This window comes from Podarcis cretensis, assembly GCF_951804945.1.
Source record: "Podarcis cretensis genome assembly, chromosome: 14".
NCBI classification, from domain to species: domain Eukaryota; kingdom Metazoa; phylum Chordata; class Lepidosauria; order Squamata; family Lacertidae; genus Podarcis; species Podarcis cretensis.
Window position 1 is genome coordinate 21,869,148 of NC_137183.1, and position 16,391 is coordinate 21,885,538.

The following is a 16,391-nucleotide window of genomic DNA, read 5'->3' on the forward strand; positions in this document are numbered from 1 at the left end:
AGATTTTTCTGATTCAGCAGATTATTCATTTTTCTAAACCAATGAAGTAAAATAAAGTAACTATAGACCAGTGGCATTGGCATGGGAAAATTACCACCCACCAACCCCCAGGCTCTTGCTTATTTATACAGGTTACAAAAGCAGTATGAGCTTTAAAAAGAGGCAGCCTCCAGTTGCAAACTTACAACCCAAAGGATATACTTCCCCCTGTCCTGCTCCACATGGAAAGATGCCAGGAAAAATGCACAAATCATATGGGAAAAGGCGAAGAAAGGAGTCTTTAAAAATTCATCTTCCGGGTAGTGATGGATGAAATGAGACAGATCTCCAGTGTTGCAGGGTGGGGTGGGGTGGGGTGGGGGTGGGGTGGGGGAGAATAAGATTGGCAGCCATGCCAGTGTAGTCACGTGAGCTAATACCAAGACCCCTAGTCTTTATTCGCTGGACTTTACCTGGAGAAATCTGGGCCCAAACTCACACTCATGAACTTCGCTGGCTCACCTTTCCTCAGCCACTCTCTCTCATACAAATCTACCTCTCAGGATTGTTATGAGCATAAGAACATAGGAAGCTAGATGATACCATTTGCCCACTGAGACCAGTGTTGTATGCTCTGACTGGCAGCCGCTCTCCAGTGTCCCAAGTTCAGACACATTCCTCGCATTCTTCCTGGGGACTGATCTTGAGGACTTCTGTTTTGCAAAGCAGATGTTCTGTCGCTGTGGCGGAATGATCTCCACGTCATCCTGAGTTCCTTGCGACCAACTATGTAAACTAAGGAACCTGTGGCTCTCCAGATGTTAAGACTCCCCCCGGCCCAAATCAATATGGCCAATGATCAGGGATGATGGGAGCTGTTTGTGCAGCAACACAAGTTGCCTGGCCCTGATGCAAACCCTTCCATCACCCAGCCCCAAACGTTTGTCTATGCACATTTATCCAGAGAACAACACCTGGAAAACTGCCTAGGAATGCATGGGCTTTGCAGGGCTGCAGGTGATGGGTGTTCATAACGTAAGCCTGTCTCTGAAGCTCGAGAGATACCTGTTTGTGCAACAACAACAAAATAGCCCCCAGTAAAAACAGTGACCTGGGTCAAGCACGCAGAGAAAGAGACATATGTCATATGCCGGCTTCAGCAGATAAATGCCTCCAAGGGAAAAATTCCAGAAATAAATGGAATGGAAAATTGCCTGTTGGAGTTGAGGCATTTCAAGTTACTTGCCCAGTGTAAGAAGAGTATATATCTGCTGCAAGTATTTTCACAACATGCGGGGGAAACACTACATAAAGAAGACATGAATATATTTTAATTTTACCAAGCTTTACAATTTCATATTGAAATTTCCAGTGTCGTTTTTTAAAAATAAAATCCACATCGCTTACAAGCTGATAATGGTTCCAGGGTTCCAAATATTAAGACTAGGGGCCATTTGAGCATACTAGTTTTAGGTGCTGTTCACATTAACAAACATATTTGAATATGATGAGTAAGCAGTAGTAGCCAGGTGGAGAAAATGAAATTTTGCTTCACGCAATGTCTGTTTAGATGTAACGCTAAAGAACCAATTAGCAGGAATGGGCCATTTAGAAAGAAAAGGGTCCCCTTTCCTGCTCTCCTGCCCCAATAAAGCCATGAGACAACTGGAAGCTTCTTTTCTGCTAACTACAGTCTCATTTGGTTTCATTTGGACAGAGAACTGTGTTTAGTATTACCTATGGTTTGTTACAATCTTCCCCAACCTGGTGCCCTCCTGATGTTTTAGACTACAGCTCCCATAATCTGTTAACAATGGCCATTCTGGCTATGGCTGATAGGAGTTGTAGTACAAAAACATTTGAAGGACAACATTTGGGGGAAGCTGGTTTAGGGAAAACAAAGTAAGGATTATAAACCATGATCAAAACTTGGTTTCTTGCCCTAAGCCAGAGGTTTTCAACCTTTTTAAGTCCACGGCTCCCTTGACCAACCACATTCTTTCTGCAGCACCCTGCGGGGCTCAGGAGTAGAGCTCACCCTTTTTCAAACACCCTCCCTTGTGGAGTATTCCCTCAGCCTCCTCTCGAGAGTCCTCCGGGCATCCACTGCTGTCACCCCTGGTCTCTGAGCTGCACCCCCTCCTGCCCCAAAGAGAGGTGCCTCCTCACACTGTCCCACAGGGCCCTGGGACTTGTCTGTCCATTCCCAACAGCAATGGCTGGTGGACTGGCTGGCTGGGCTCCCTGGCCTGCTTGCTTGCTTGCTGAGGCCACCTCAGCTCCTGGCAACCAGCACCCCCTGGCTAGCCCCAGAGGCACCATTCACCTGCTAAGCTTGCAGCCAGGGCTGCTGCAACAAACAGCTGTGCAAGCCTTTGGGAGGCAGAGATACGGGAGAGCATCAAAGGAGGGAGGGCAGGAAAGAGGGACAGAGGCCAGTGTTGCCTGCGGCACCCCTGACCATCATTCAAGGCACCCCAGGGTGCCACAGCACACTGGTTGAAAACCACTGCCCAAAACCATAAAGGTAAATGTAAAGGGATCCCAGACCATTAGGTCCAGTCGTGACCGACTCTGGGGTTGCAGCGCTCATCTCACTTTATTGGCTGACTTTATACAGCTTCCAGGTCACGTGGCCAGCATGACTAAGCCGCTTCTGGCAAAACCAGAGCAGCAGCGCACAGAAACGCCGTTTACCTTCCTGCTAGAGCGGTACCTATTTATCTACTTGCACTTCGTGCTTTCAAACTGCTAGGTTGGCAGGAGCTGGGACCGAGCAAGGGGAGCTCACCCCATCCTGGGGATTCGAACCACCGACCTTCTGATCGGCAAGCCCTAAGCTCTGTGGTTTAACCCACAGCGCCACCCGCATCCCTGCCCAAAACCATAGTTAAGACTAACAATAGTATGTCCATATTTGCACATATTGTGTCAGTCAAAAACAGAGGCAAAAATATTTGATCACGTAGCCATGCCATGGAAGGGGGGAGGAACATGCAAGCCCCAAGGTTCATGCAACTCTATGATTCTATGTAATGCTCAGCCATAGTTTAGGGTTACATGTGAACCAGGTCAATGTGTTAAAACAGCCGTAAGAGCCTTCCTACTGAATACCTACAGAGCAGTAGATTCTGCCAACAAGGACACTGATCCACTAGAACATTGGACCAAGAAATCCAGGTGAACCCTCAACACCTAAAGAGCTGACAAATAGTACCACTGTTTAACCGCAGACCACAACTAGGGTAAAAATCTGAAGAGCCCTGGCTCCATCTCTCTGCAGGATAAAAGTGTTTTCCATGAGAACTTCAAAACACGTCCCTTAACATTCTTGCTCCTTGAATTATTTTCCAGATCCAAAGTCCAAGGCCAAGATTGCCGACTCTCCACCTAATCCCCTTAAAGCCATTTGCCAAAAGACACAGCAGGGCCGGGTGGTGCGTTTCAGCTTTCTGAGCAGCTGCTGAAGTATCCCAATGGCAAATATTTCAGACCGAGTGCACGGGTCAGTGCAGATGTAACTCTTAACTCCTCAACGGATGAGGAGCAGCACCGTGCAAATGTAAGACTGGCTCTTCCAACTGCAACTGAGAGACTGGGAGCAGGAGGCAGGGCTGCATTCTTCGTATCCATGGACCCTCTTTAAATTAAGAGTTTGTAAGTAAATCATTGCCCCCTCTGATAGCAAACACAGAGTCTGTGTGCCAACAGGATTGGCGCAAAAAGCTAAGCTACTAGAAACGAGAAGGGACATTAGGTGAATCCTGAGGAATACAGAAGTATCAATACACAAAGAGTGGACAACATCCCTGCCCCTACCCAAAAAAAATCCCAGTGAGGACACTCTCCAGAAACCATGGAACATTACATTATGATTAGAAAAGAAATATGAAAACTTGAGAAAGAATAAGAGGCTTCCTTGAGTCCTTAACACAAAGGTGGGGGAAACCTTGCCAAGTTACAGGGAACCAGGCAGAGGGCCTTCTCGGTAGTGTAGCCCGCCCTGTGGAATGCCCTCCCACCAGATGTCAAAGAGAAAAACAACTACCAGACTTTTAGAAGACATCTGAAGGCAGCCCTGTTTAGGGAAGCTTTTATTGTTTAATAGACTATTGTATTTTAATATTCTGTTGGAAGCCTCCCAAAGTGGCTGGGGAAACCCAGCCAGATGGGCGGGGTATAAATAATTAATTATTATCATCATCATCATCATTATTATTATCATTTGTCAGCCTGAGGGTCATCCCTCTTCATGAGCAGGGGGTGCAGAGGTAAAATGGGGTGCAGCAACAGAGGTGACGTTTACCTTTGTGCAGCAGGCTGCAAGTCAGCCATACCAAAGTCTGAAGATTTCTACATGCCATCCCTCCAGCCAGACACACAACAGACATTATCGCAGTTTAAGGACACATTTCTTTCGGGCCAAAGTACCCCATGAGGTCGCGGTGTGGCCTGGGGTGAAATTGCAAGTGCCAAATGGAGGCCTGGGTGGGTGGGAGGAGGCTCATTCAGTCCCCAGGTCTGAGGGTCCTCACCCAAGGACTCTAAAGGATATGAAGAGGCTCCAAGACAGAAAACTAAATCTTTGTTTCTTATCGATCCTGTGTTGATGGTAAGAAACACCGCAGATATTCTTCAGATTCAAGACCCTCTGTAGTGTCTCGTGTCAAAACCAAACTGCTGTTTGAACTGTACTACCCCTGTGTCTATTTATTTGGTTGAAAATGAGATTTGCATCATGCAGAGGGCCTCTGAAGAATCGTTGCCAGCAGGGATGACTAACCGGTGGCCTGCATATGTTGCTGGACTACAACTCCCATCATTCATGACCACTGGCTATGCTAGTTAGGGCTGATGGGATCTGGAGTCCAACAACAATTGGAGAGTCACAAGTTAGCCAATCCCATCTCAGAGTGACATCTGTAAAGGAGCACTCCTGTTGGAGACTAAGGATATACGCAACATTATGTTGCAGGTCCCAGCAAACCATGCTTTGCTCTAGGAAGCAGCAAAAGAGGGAGAGTGCTCATCCGAAGCTGGTTTAGGATCTCTTTAAAACATTGAGTAAGAGAGCCAGTGCCTTCTGTTTACAGCAACCTTAGCTGGAGCAACGGCGATTATTTTGAAAGCAGAGTCTTGATCGAAACAGAAACGCGGTTTACTAGTATTTCAATGTGAGGGCCACTTCTGCAAAAGCTGAGAGAAACCAGCTTCTTTTGTTTCTTCAAAGTCCCCATTAGCGCTAACAAAGGAAAGGGAAACTTTGGGACAGAAACCAAGATCAGAATTTGATGTGTACGTTCTGCAGCGGGCACCAGGTGGTGCTGCACAGCCCTCAACCTAGGCTTGCATTTTATATGCCACACAGACTTAAGAACATGGAGAAGAAGTCTGGAAGGGAACAACTAATTTCAGACAAAGCTTCCAAAACTCACTTTCAGACAGTAAACCCTTCAGACTGGCGGCGGTGGGGGTTTTTTGTTTTGTTTTTTGCCAGTGTATTCCGGAAGGTGTCACTGATGCACCAATGGAGCATTAGGTGAGAGTTACACTGAACCGTCAACACGTCATCCTACTTTACTAGTTGCTTCTGCTAGGCTCCACCAATGTTTCTGCATTATTGCCATCTGAGTAGCACAGACTCTGGTTCAGGCAACAGCCAGAACTGTTGGCTCTCGGGAATTAGCACCAAACCCACAAAAAACTGCAAGCACCCACCCCAAAAAATACAGCCCCAGCATGCCACTTCCTCTGAAGCGCCACGTTACCAGAGCCATGGTCAAGGGACCTTTTTAAGGAAGCTGGCCTTCCAAACGGGGCTTGCTTATTGAGTTGCCAGCAATGACTTCCACGGTTATTCCAGGCGATTCCAGGTTTGAAAGCTGTTGCGCCGCGTGTGGGGGGGCTTCCCACAGACAACCCGTTTACTGAGCTTTCATCCCAATTTGCCGCACAAACCTTTCACGGATGTTAAGACTATATACCCAGCCTTCACTGAGAATACGTTCCAATTTTTTATGGAGCGGTTATATGACAATGAGCATTCCTCCTGAACTACTTTCTGCAGTGTTTGCACGTCTTCCTGTTAATTATTCATTCTTCCCAGTTTTCAGTGCATTTCCTGTTACTTTTCTAACCACAAAAGTGCCAGGGCAACAAGAGCACTTAGTTTCGCTTTTATTACACAAAGCTATAAAGTTCTGGTATGCGTTTCCATCCCTCCTGCAAAATACTGACAGTCTAGAGGCAACCTAAGAGCCACTTCCCTTCGTGTTTACCATAGGATGATTACCCACCCTCAGTCCTCCTCCATATACCCTTCCCACAATCCACCATGGCTCCCCACCAACACAGAGAAACACTTCCATGCACCCCTTTAATTAATAAATAATAATAATAATAATAATAATAATAATAATAATAATAGTTTATTTATATCCTGCCCATCTGGCTGGGTTTCCCCAGTCACTCTGAGCAGCTCCCAACAGAATATTACAAACATGATAAAACACTGAACATTAAAAACTTCCCTAAACAGCGCTGCCTTCAGATGTTTTCTAAAAGTCAGGTAGTTGTTTTATTTCCTTGACATCTGATGGGAGGGCACCAGTACCGAGAAGGCCCTCTGTCTGGTTCCCTGTAACCTCACTTCTCGCAGTGGGGGAACCGCCAGAAGGCCCTTGGCGCTGGACCTCAGTGTCCGGGCTGAACGATGAGGGTGGAGACACTCCTTCAGGTATACTGGACCGAGGCCTTTTAGGGCTTTCAAGGTCAACACTTTGAATTGTTCTTGGAAACGTACTGGGAGCCAATGTAGGTCTCTTATAGTGTATAGCAGGTCTTTTACAAATGTTTCACAGGAAAAAGGTATTGCAAAGCAATGTTCACTTGTTCAAATTATGTCATCCTGTTTTCTCAGTCACACATACTAAGTACTGCACCGTTCTCTCAGTCGATGTCTTTTCTTTAAGGAAAATGAGTAAGCATGAACACCTGAATGGAAGTACCAAATATGATCTCCAGGACTGCTTGGTGGATTCTGGGATATTGTCCAGAAACTCAAGTGTAAACAAAAATGTGCTCAGCGACCACATTTTAATATAAGGGACCACATGAAAAGGATGTCTGAGCAGCTTACACAGAGATGGAAAACCGCAGGCTGCATCCTTGCCACAAGGTAATTCGTGTATTTTTTTTTATTAAAAAACCTAGCGTGCAAAGAATTCTTTTTATTAAGCACTATAAAGCAAGGTGGCATTCTACCAACAAATGCAGGTCCCTGACTACTGGCCATCTTCCTTCCTTCACTATGTTAGCAAAGTCACTTAAATAATGCAGACACAGAGTCCAGAGAGAAAAGAAATCTCACAGCACAACACTTCACAGCACACTTTTGGCTTGCTTGGTGACTCGAGTTGTGATCTCTACAGGTGTACAAGCATCACATGGTTCACCCCCAAAGGAGGCTAAGGTTTTGCAAGTGCTCAATTAGACTAGCTAATGGTTCAAGGTCACTCACAGGAGTACCAAACTTGCTCACCTAAGCACTGACAAGTGACCCTCCTGGTCCAATATCCTGTTCTCACAGCGGCCAAACAGATTCCTCTTTCCCTAAAGCCCCCAAATTTACCTTTGAGGAAGAAAGAGGCAGCAGCTGCTCCTGGGGGCCCAACAGAATATCCTTCCCCACTAGGAACAGGACACTAATTAGGGTTGCCATATTTAAAATGGTTAAAATCCAGAGATAATTTTTATTTTTATTTTTTGCCAAAGTTGTTGAGCTTCTTTGTCAAAATAGTAAAAGACGACATTTCTGGACCCTTTTAAGGAAAATTGGCAAAAACGACACTGCCATACATTGCCAAAAGTCGGGATTTTCACTGACATTTTGCCAATTTCCACCCAGACGCTGCTTATGACTGCGGTATTCCGGATATATTAAGGAAATCCCAGACGTATGGCAACCCTACACTAATCCCGGTATGGTGCAGGGGTTAGGCCTGAGTAACCAAAGCTCAAATCCCCACTCAGCCATGAAGGAGGAATAGAGCACAGTGGTAGTACATCTCCTTTACATGCAGAAGGTGTCACGGTTCAATCCTTCCAAAATGTTCAGAAACCAAGCCGTGGCTTCTAATTGGATGCAGGAAGCTCCTGCAGCCAATCAGAAGCCATGTTGGACTTTCAGGTTCCAAAGAATGTTCGCAAACCAGAACACTCACTTCCAGGTTTGCGACATTCGGGAGCCAAAACGTTCGACTTACAAAGCGTCCGGGATCCAAGGTACGACTGTACTCTAAATTATATGCTGCTTTCAGTAAATCCTTGAATCGGGTCCAGTTTAACTTCTCGTCAACAATACTATAATTTCAAACAATTGCAATTGTTTCTCAGTAGTATGGATTTTCAAAGGACATTTGGTTATTAGGTAAAAAGAGTATCAAAGTTTAGTTTCAATAACCCACATGGATAGAAAAAGTAGGTAAAAAAGTTTTACTCACATACAACGGAGCTTGCTGTGGATTAAGTTTCATGACCCAGAACGCTGAAAAAGAAAGGAAAGGAAAAAGAAAAAAGGATTACTAGAATAATTTTCCAACATCCACATCGCAAAAATAACATCCACTTCTGATGAAGTGGAATCTAGTACATAAAAGCTTGTGCTTATGTGCTAAGGTTTCACAAGATTCGGTCCAATATTTTCAAAAAAGAACAAACCCTAAAAACTCATACATTATTTCCAAGATCATTCATGGTCATGCTTAAAAATACTTTGAAGGTGTGATTTAACTCAGTTTCTCAATGGCAAATGTTTTTGTTGTTGTTGTTGTTGTTTTAGTCAAACACAGTGGAACAAATTAGAGAAACATCATCTGAAGGTTTTCAAGAAACGAAATGCTGAAATATATAGATTTACACTCTTAAGTGTGGTGTAGTAGTTAAGAGCAGTGGACTTGTAATCTGGTGAACCGGGTTTGCATCTCCGCTCCTCCACATGCAGCTGCTGGGTGACCTTGGGCTAGTCACACTTCTCTGAAGTCTCTCAGCCCCACTCACCTCACAGAGTGTTTGTTGTGGGGGAGGAAGGGAAAGGAGAATGTTAGCCACTTTGAGACTCCTTCAGGTAGTGATAAAGCGGGATATCAAATCCAAACTCCTCTTCTTCTTAAGAGAACAATCCTAAAGTCATTATTGACAATCACAGTTGACACAGATGCATACCTAAGTCACAGTACTCAACTAGCTGCCTTTGAATGTGACAGCTACACCTGTCAATGCAAATATACCTCTCCTTCCAGGGTTGCTAGATGCAAAAAAACAGCAGAGACAAAACCAGGGGTCTTGAAATTGCAAACACCTTTTATGTGTCCGAGGTCTGGAGCCAATAGCTGCCATTAGGAACTTCACTTTCAACTTTCGCCACACACCATCTGCTTAACTTATCAGAAAACTGACCTATCACCGGTTAACAAGAAACATTTTAAGTATGCCCCTAGTATCCTGACTAAAAGAATGTCCCCATTGCTTGGGAGAATATGCAAAGCAAAACTTTAGGCACACAAGACAACATAGTTGCGTGTTTATTTGCTGACCTCAACTGATACTGAATCAATGCGAGAGAGAAACTCATCAGGATCTCCAGAACATGCTGCTGTCTCTTTCTGCCTGACCTCTAACCTAATCAAATCAGGATCTTTGAAATGATTTAATCTACTTAAAGCCCTAAAGGAAGGTGTCAAATGCCCAAGGCACTGCCACCTCCACCCATTATCCCTTGTTAGAAGGAATCAAGGTTAGAATCCTCCAGCAGATATCTGCACACTATTTGCTACTTCCAGAGTCACACAGTAAAGTCATGGTCCATAAGAAATATTCTCAAATCCATTATAAGAGCAATACTTTTGTTAGGCCAACAAAAAACACACACCCAAAACAGTGTGCAACCTCTTGCATTCTCCAGAGTTCTTCACTGCCCAACAAAGAACTTGTGTCTAAGGATGGAGACACTACGGGGTAATAAGTTTTTGTGTTCCCAGGTAAGGGGAAACAACCACTGTTGTATTTCTTGTTCTCAGCAAGATGCAAAATTAACGGCTTCAACAGCACCCATCTCCACTTACCACCACCTTGGTCTGTTTACCACCCTAACTATATAAAAGGTTCTGCACAACATGGAAACTTGGTCTAATAAAGTACCCCCCCCCCACTTGTTTCATCCTCTTTTCTCCCCCCCCCAGCTGCTTTGTAGTGACCAGCATATGAAATCCAATTTTTGCAATCTGTCACAAATTTGATTATTAGTTTTCTTTGTTACCCAACACCCAATTTCCCTTGGAATAAACATGTGATGCATATAATTTGCCCCATGGCACACTGGGACTCTAAGCTCAAGACCCCCAAAACTGGGCCTTTCCATTGGATTGCATCAACAGGGGAGATGGGAAACAGACCTTACTTACTCCATAAGTTATGATATGGCAGACCAGCTCCTACCCCTGAACAGTGCAAGCTGGTCCTTGTAAGAACAACTGTTCAAGAATTGGCGACTGAGTTTGATTTTTCCTCTTCCTCCCCTATTCCATTTCCCTTGTGTGTTGTGTTTTTAAGATTGTAAGCCTGTGGGCAGCGACTGTTTTATTTTAACTGACTGTATGTAAGCTACTATGGAGCCCTTTTTTTACTTGTCCGCAGAGCAGAAGGAAAGGAGGAGTTTTTTCTGCCTCCCCACTTCCAGCCACTCTCTGAAGACTGCAGAAGGGACCCTCAATAGGAATATTAGGGGGACATGCAGGGAAGCAGGACTTTGTTTTTTTGAAGTCTTCAGATGAGGCCTAGACCATGTGAAAAATGAACAAAACATTTTAGCTGCGGTTCATTCATTTTCAGCTTTGTATTCTTATTATTAAAAAAGTGTGCCTAGACATTCCATTGTTACGCCCATAACCTAGGTTTAAGGTGCCATTCAGCTCCTCGCTTTCGTATCTCAGTTTCTAACACTGCCTGGCGGGTAGACAGGACCTGTTGTTGGAACAGCCATGCAGCCTCACATAGCAGATCCTGGAATCCTGATCCCTGGGCCTTGTCCCTGAATTGTGATTGGGAAACCTTGAAGCACTTCTCCTAAGTTGGTTTTGATCCTTGCCTCATCACTGGAGCCTTAGGGCATCTGGACTGATTCCTGCTCTCCTACTTTTGCTGCGTTTGCACTGTCAAATTGCTAGAATAAAGCTTGGCTTCTTTACTTACAAGAAAGTGCACCTGCTGTTATTCTTGGGCAGGAGCCAGGACTCTGAGCTACACTTTTCCTCTGTGTGAATATAGGGTTAAGTACACACACACATTGCTCTGATCACATTCAGTCTCCCTACTATCCACGGCTACTTCATTAGACTAAGTAAAACTTGCCAGCAGGCTCTCCATCAGTGAAGGCTAATACATATGGGTAAGTGAGCCACAGCCCCACCAACCTCAGTTTGTCACCAACCCATCCTCACCTGGCTACAATCAGCCCAGGAGATAGTCCTGACTATCAGCCAGGTCTCCATGTTGCCCTTGCAGAATGCAGGGAGGAAGATTGAGAATAAACTAGAATCATTAGGCTCAACCAATCATAGGCTCTTGCTCCACTAGCCATTTACTCTGGCGCCCCCTACTGCTGGCCTCCCTGCCTTCCGCTCTACTATTCCCCTACTAGCATCCTTTGCACTCCATGCATCTCCTGTGTCACACTAAGTTTAGCCCAAAGAACAACTAAGAATATAATTTTTTGGTTGGTTCCAATAAATGGGAAACCTTCGGCCCTCCAGATGTAATTGAACCTTATCTCCCATCAGCCCTAACAAGAATGGCCAATGATCAGGGGTTATTACCCGATTGTGGAGTTTGATAATCGACTGATAATACTTCCTCTGCTTTTTCTATAGCTTAACTTATTTGCTTTTTCCTCTACCCCACTTCCTTGTTTAAACCATCTAATTTTATTTTTCATTCAAAGTTATTAATGCTTCAATAACGGAAATGAAAAAGCAATTTTAAAAAACAGCATCACTTTAAACTCGTGTATTTAAAAAGCACTCTAGTATCCTTTGGGCATCTGCATGGGTTTCTTAAGAAACACTAAGTTGAACAAGCCTCTTAAAGATTTGTCAAACGTAGGGACGCCTTAGAGTTTCAAAAGCATAACCATACTTGGTTGCCTCTTACCTTGATAGCTCGTAGCTCATGCAAACCTCAGTTATTAACTGTTCCTTAAACGTTTTCAGAATCTGATAAAACTTCTCCATGTATGGCATTAGTATTGCTGTGTTATACAATTGTTATATGATTCTCCCATTTCACTCTCTGCCAGACGTACTACGCAAACAATTTGCTCCTGGTACATTTAACAAGACAGATTCTTTGCTCTGGTAACATCATCTTTTTCTTTTCTTGCAGAAACAGGATGCAGAGATTTATGGGAAGTAATAGAGCACTGTGCATAAGAAAGCATTCCATCCAAAATATTAAGGCTATTTTTAGGAAGGATTGCATGACAATGCCCAAAAATGTTTCCTTTTCAAATTTTGGAAGAAGGCACAACACAACAGGACCATGTCCTCTTTTTAGCAGGCATCTGTACTACTGATTTAAACGAGATTTAATAACCATTCATGCGCCCCAAACATGGTGGATGGAAGCCATAGGAATTCTTAGCACCCCTGCCAAACTACATTTCCCATAATTCTCTAGTGGAATCCATGACAGCTAAACTAGTATAAAATGGTACACATCTTCGGTATACAGTGGTACTTCTAGATGCGAACGTGATCCATTCCGGAGCCCCGTTCGCATCGAGAAGCAAGCGTAACCAGCGACAGCACTTCTGCGCATGCGTGTGACATCATTTTGAGCATCTGCGCATGCGCAAGCGGCGAAACCCGGAAGTAACATGCTCTGTTACTTCCAGGGTGCCATGGAGCGCAACTCGAACATTCAACCCGAGGTATGACTGTAAATACACCCAGAGCTGTGTATCCTGTTTACTTTCCAAGCTAAAAATATTCAAGTTTTGGAATGGGCAAAAACTACAAATTGAGTCAGTTTCCCGCAAATTAGCACAACTTGCGTATTTGGGTTTTGCTAATCAGCGGGAGGTAAGGAACAGCAATGCAGGGCAGCAGGTGACAAACCTCTTGAGGCCTAATTTCAAATCATATTTCTAGTACCTCTGGTTTTAATAAGCATTGCTTATGCTGCATCTTATCACAATGCAGGGGTACTAAAAACTTTGCTCTTTTTTTTTCCTTTTGAGATGAAACCCAAGAAAGCTGAAGCCGTGGCACAAACACCACATTCTACATTATTCAGTGCTCCTGCAGAATCACTACAAACTCTCAGCGGCGGCTGAGTACATGCTACCCATTGAAGTGTACCAACATCACAGAAGAGGGAGCCTGTCGTGTCCGATTGTGTATGTTCATGGTTAATGTGAATTAAGCCATTCTCAGGCATTATTACAGCTCTGTCCAAGAGGAGTCTGACCCATTCATCCCTGATTCTTTGTGGCACAGGGAAAACCTGCAGCTTAGTGCAGAGAATCTGCAGAAGGTCTCAGATTCAATCCCCAACATCTCCCAGGGAGGGCGCCGAGAGAACCCTACCTGAAACCGTGAAGATCTGCTGCCAAATCAGTGTAGGCCAGTCATTCCCAACCTGGTGCCCTCTAGATCTTACGTTTCGGTGTTCCACATGAAGCTCAAATCCAAATATACAGCAAAGAGCCTGGTGCCTAGATCCAGCTTCAGATCTACTCCACTAATCTCAGCAAGAAACAAACTTTCCCAAGTGAGGCATTAAAACCCATGTGTTGCAAAATAAATAAATAACCTGTTTCTTTAAAACAACAACAACAACACAATGTAAGTCAAGAGTTTTGTTTAAACTCGTTTAATGGACAAAATCTCCAGTGAAGAGAAACCGGACACATTTCTGATCTCCGTGTTTTAGCAGACATGCCAATACCAAAATAATTACATGGCCGATACCAAAATAATTACATTGAGTACTGTATGGAGATAAACTAGGCTTTTACCCAATTGGCATACAACAGGTCATCTAGGGGTGCTGAGGTCAAATAAGAGGGAGCAAACAACACCAAACCAGTGGCAAGGTTGCACAAGTTTTAAGAACCAGTCTGCATATGAAAAGAACTGGGATGGAAGGATAGGATTTTTTTTTTATGTACGCCACAACAGCAGCAAGAATTCTACTGGCAAAGTATTGGAAGACGCAAGAACTACCTACTCTGGAAGAATGGCAAACAAAGGTGATTGACTTTATGGGACTGGCCGAGATGACGGGCAGAATCCGTGACCAGGGGAAAGAGACAGTGGAAGAGGACTGGAAGAAATTTAAAATATATCTTAAGAACAATTGTAAAATTGATGAATGTTAAGATGTCAGGGGGGTAAGAGGTAAAGAAATTGCAGCAGTAATCAAAAAAAAACTAAAGGAACTTTTACGAAAGGGAATTAAGATAATGGACCTAAGGGTTGCTAAAGAATCATTAAACAAGGATGCAGGGATGGGGAGGTATGGGGAAGTCAAAAGAAAGAAGGGTATGAAACGATCAGTTGGAAATTATGTTGTTTTGTGTTGCTTTTGTTATCTGTTTGAAAAACGAATAAAAATTATTATAAAAAAAAAGCAAGAAAAGAACTGGGATGGGTGGCAGAACATCATACACAGGGGCTGTGGTTTGCACATGGTAAAACACAGCTGTGCCCAGGGCTGGATATTTGCTGGAATTCCATAGGAGAAAAGAATATGAAACTGTATTCAGAATTCAGCTTCGGAACATCCCCTATCATTTTATGTGAAATCAAGTATCTAGACCTTGTGGCTGCAAATATTTACTTGAAAGTTTCTGAGCGACACTTACCAGATTCTGAGAAACCAAGCAGCCAAGTAAGATTTCCACTAGGTGAAATCTTGGGGCGGGGATTCAGTGCTCTGAATAGTTTCTTGCCTTTCCCCAGTAACAGAAAACCCAGATTTTCTGGGTGCAAAAACTGAAGAAAAGCAAAAAAACATTTTTTAAAATGCTCAATTTCCCTAAATTTATAGTGAGCGCTAAGGATAGCAAGATCTGTCAGTTTTTGTTCTCTCGGTTACTCACTTTTTCCAATCTTAAATTTAGTTCTCCAAATTTCTGCAAGAAGTTGTGGTTTATAAAATCCTCATGAAAACTTACCAGTGCTTTAGTGCAAATTTCTCATCATTTTTCTATGCAGTTTTGACTAATGTACATATTTCTGCAAGCAATTTTTCTTTAGACAGTAAGTTGTTGTATCTTATTTTCATTAATATATTCATCTGTAGGTGAGTAGGTATACTTTTACCTAATATATGTGTTTTTGTAAACAATGGTTGGTTGGAGAACTGCGAAATTCAAACAAGCACAATTTCGAAGGATGGCTGTGTTTTGGTTCTCATATTGCTTCAGAAAGTGCGGATTTGACAGATTCATCTTTAGAGGCGAACTGAATCAAATTTCTCCCCCATCCCCACAGAGCCCAGAACTTAGCTTTTCTTTGTGCAAAATCTGGATTTCCTGGGTACAGAATTCATTATGTAATCACACGTAGAACTTTCTTAAAACCAGGGCTATTGGCTACAAATGACTTGGCCACATGACAAGGGATGACAACACGATGTCTAGGAGAAAGGACTACGATTGGAGTAGTCCAAAGGAAGTTATGCAAGGGAAGCTCACTGGGGCAAAACAGTTACAGAGACAAAAGTGGAACTTGCTTATAAGTGAGCTATTCAAAGCAGCAAAAAAAATTTGAAAGGAAGGGGGGAAATAGAGGAAGAGACCACAGATGGGTGGTGGGAGAAAAGAGGTGAGAGATGCAAGCTTAAAATCTAAACAAAGGAACAATTGTGTTGCATCCTTGACGTTTAACAAGGATGTTTACAGAGCCTCAAGGGAAGATGATCACTGTCAGTGGCTGCTCAGAGCATGAAAGGGTTTGGCTTTTTTTGGTTCTCCTGCTCAGGAGGAGTCTTGGGGTGGGAGGAGGCGGTTGTGGGGAGTTGATTTCCCTACAACAGTGTCTTTCAAGCTTTCCTGCTAGGCTCACAAAAGAATAATCAGTAAGGGCAGACAAATGTCCCATGACAATAGCATGGCTGATCTTACACTGCTGGGGAGTGTCGAGCACATCCCAGGGCATGCCCTAAGATCAACAAAGAGCAATGCTGAGGTCCAGCTCGCTTGGCTGTCACCCTGCACATCACAGAGACATGTCCAACTATCAGGGTCACTCCTACCATTAGGTAGAGGGAGGCGGCAGATGCTGGGGAAAGGGCAAAGGAACAGAGGTGATGCGCTCGGGACAAAGTCGTGTGAACCACATAGCAGGCCCTGC

At 43.9% G+C, this 16,391-nt stretch overlaps 1 protein-coding gene across 5 annotated transcripts in view; it reads right to left on the reverse strand.

The window, feature by feature from the left end:
- Positions 1 to 16,391, reverse strand: part of AKAP13 (A-kinase anchoring protein 13) — a 246,935-nt gene that overhangs the window by 162,991 nt on the left and 67,553 nt on the right. For all 5 annotated transcript variants that reach the window (XM_079954144.1, XM_079954146.1, XM_079954145.1 and 2 more), the window contains exon 3: positions 8,481 to 8,524. In XM_079954144.1, the coding sequence (XP_079810270.1) occupies positions 8,481 to 8,513 (33 nt within the window). In that variant the 5' untranslated portion in view covers positions 8,514 to 8,524. The remainder of the gene's footprint in view (positions 1 to 8,480; positions 8,525 to 16,391) is intronic.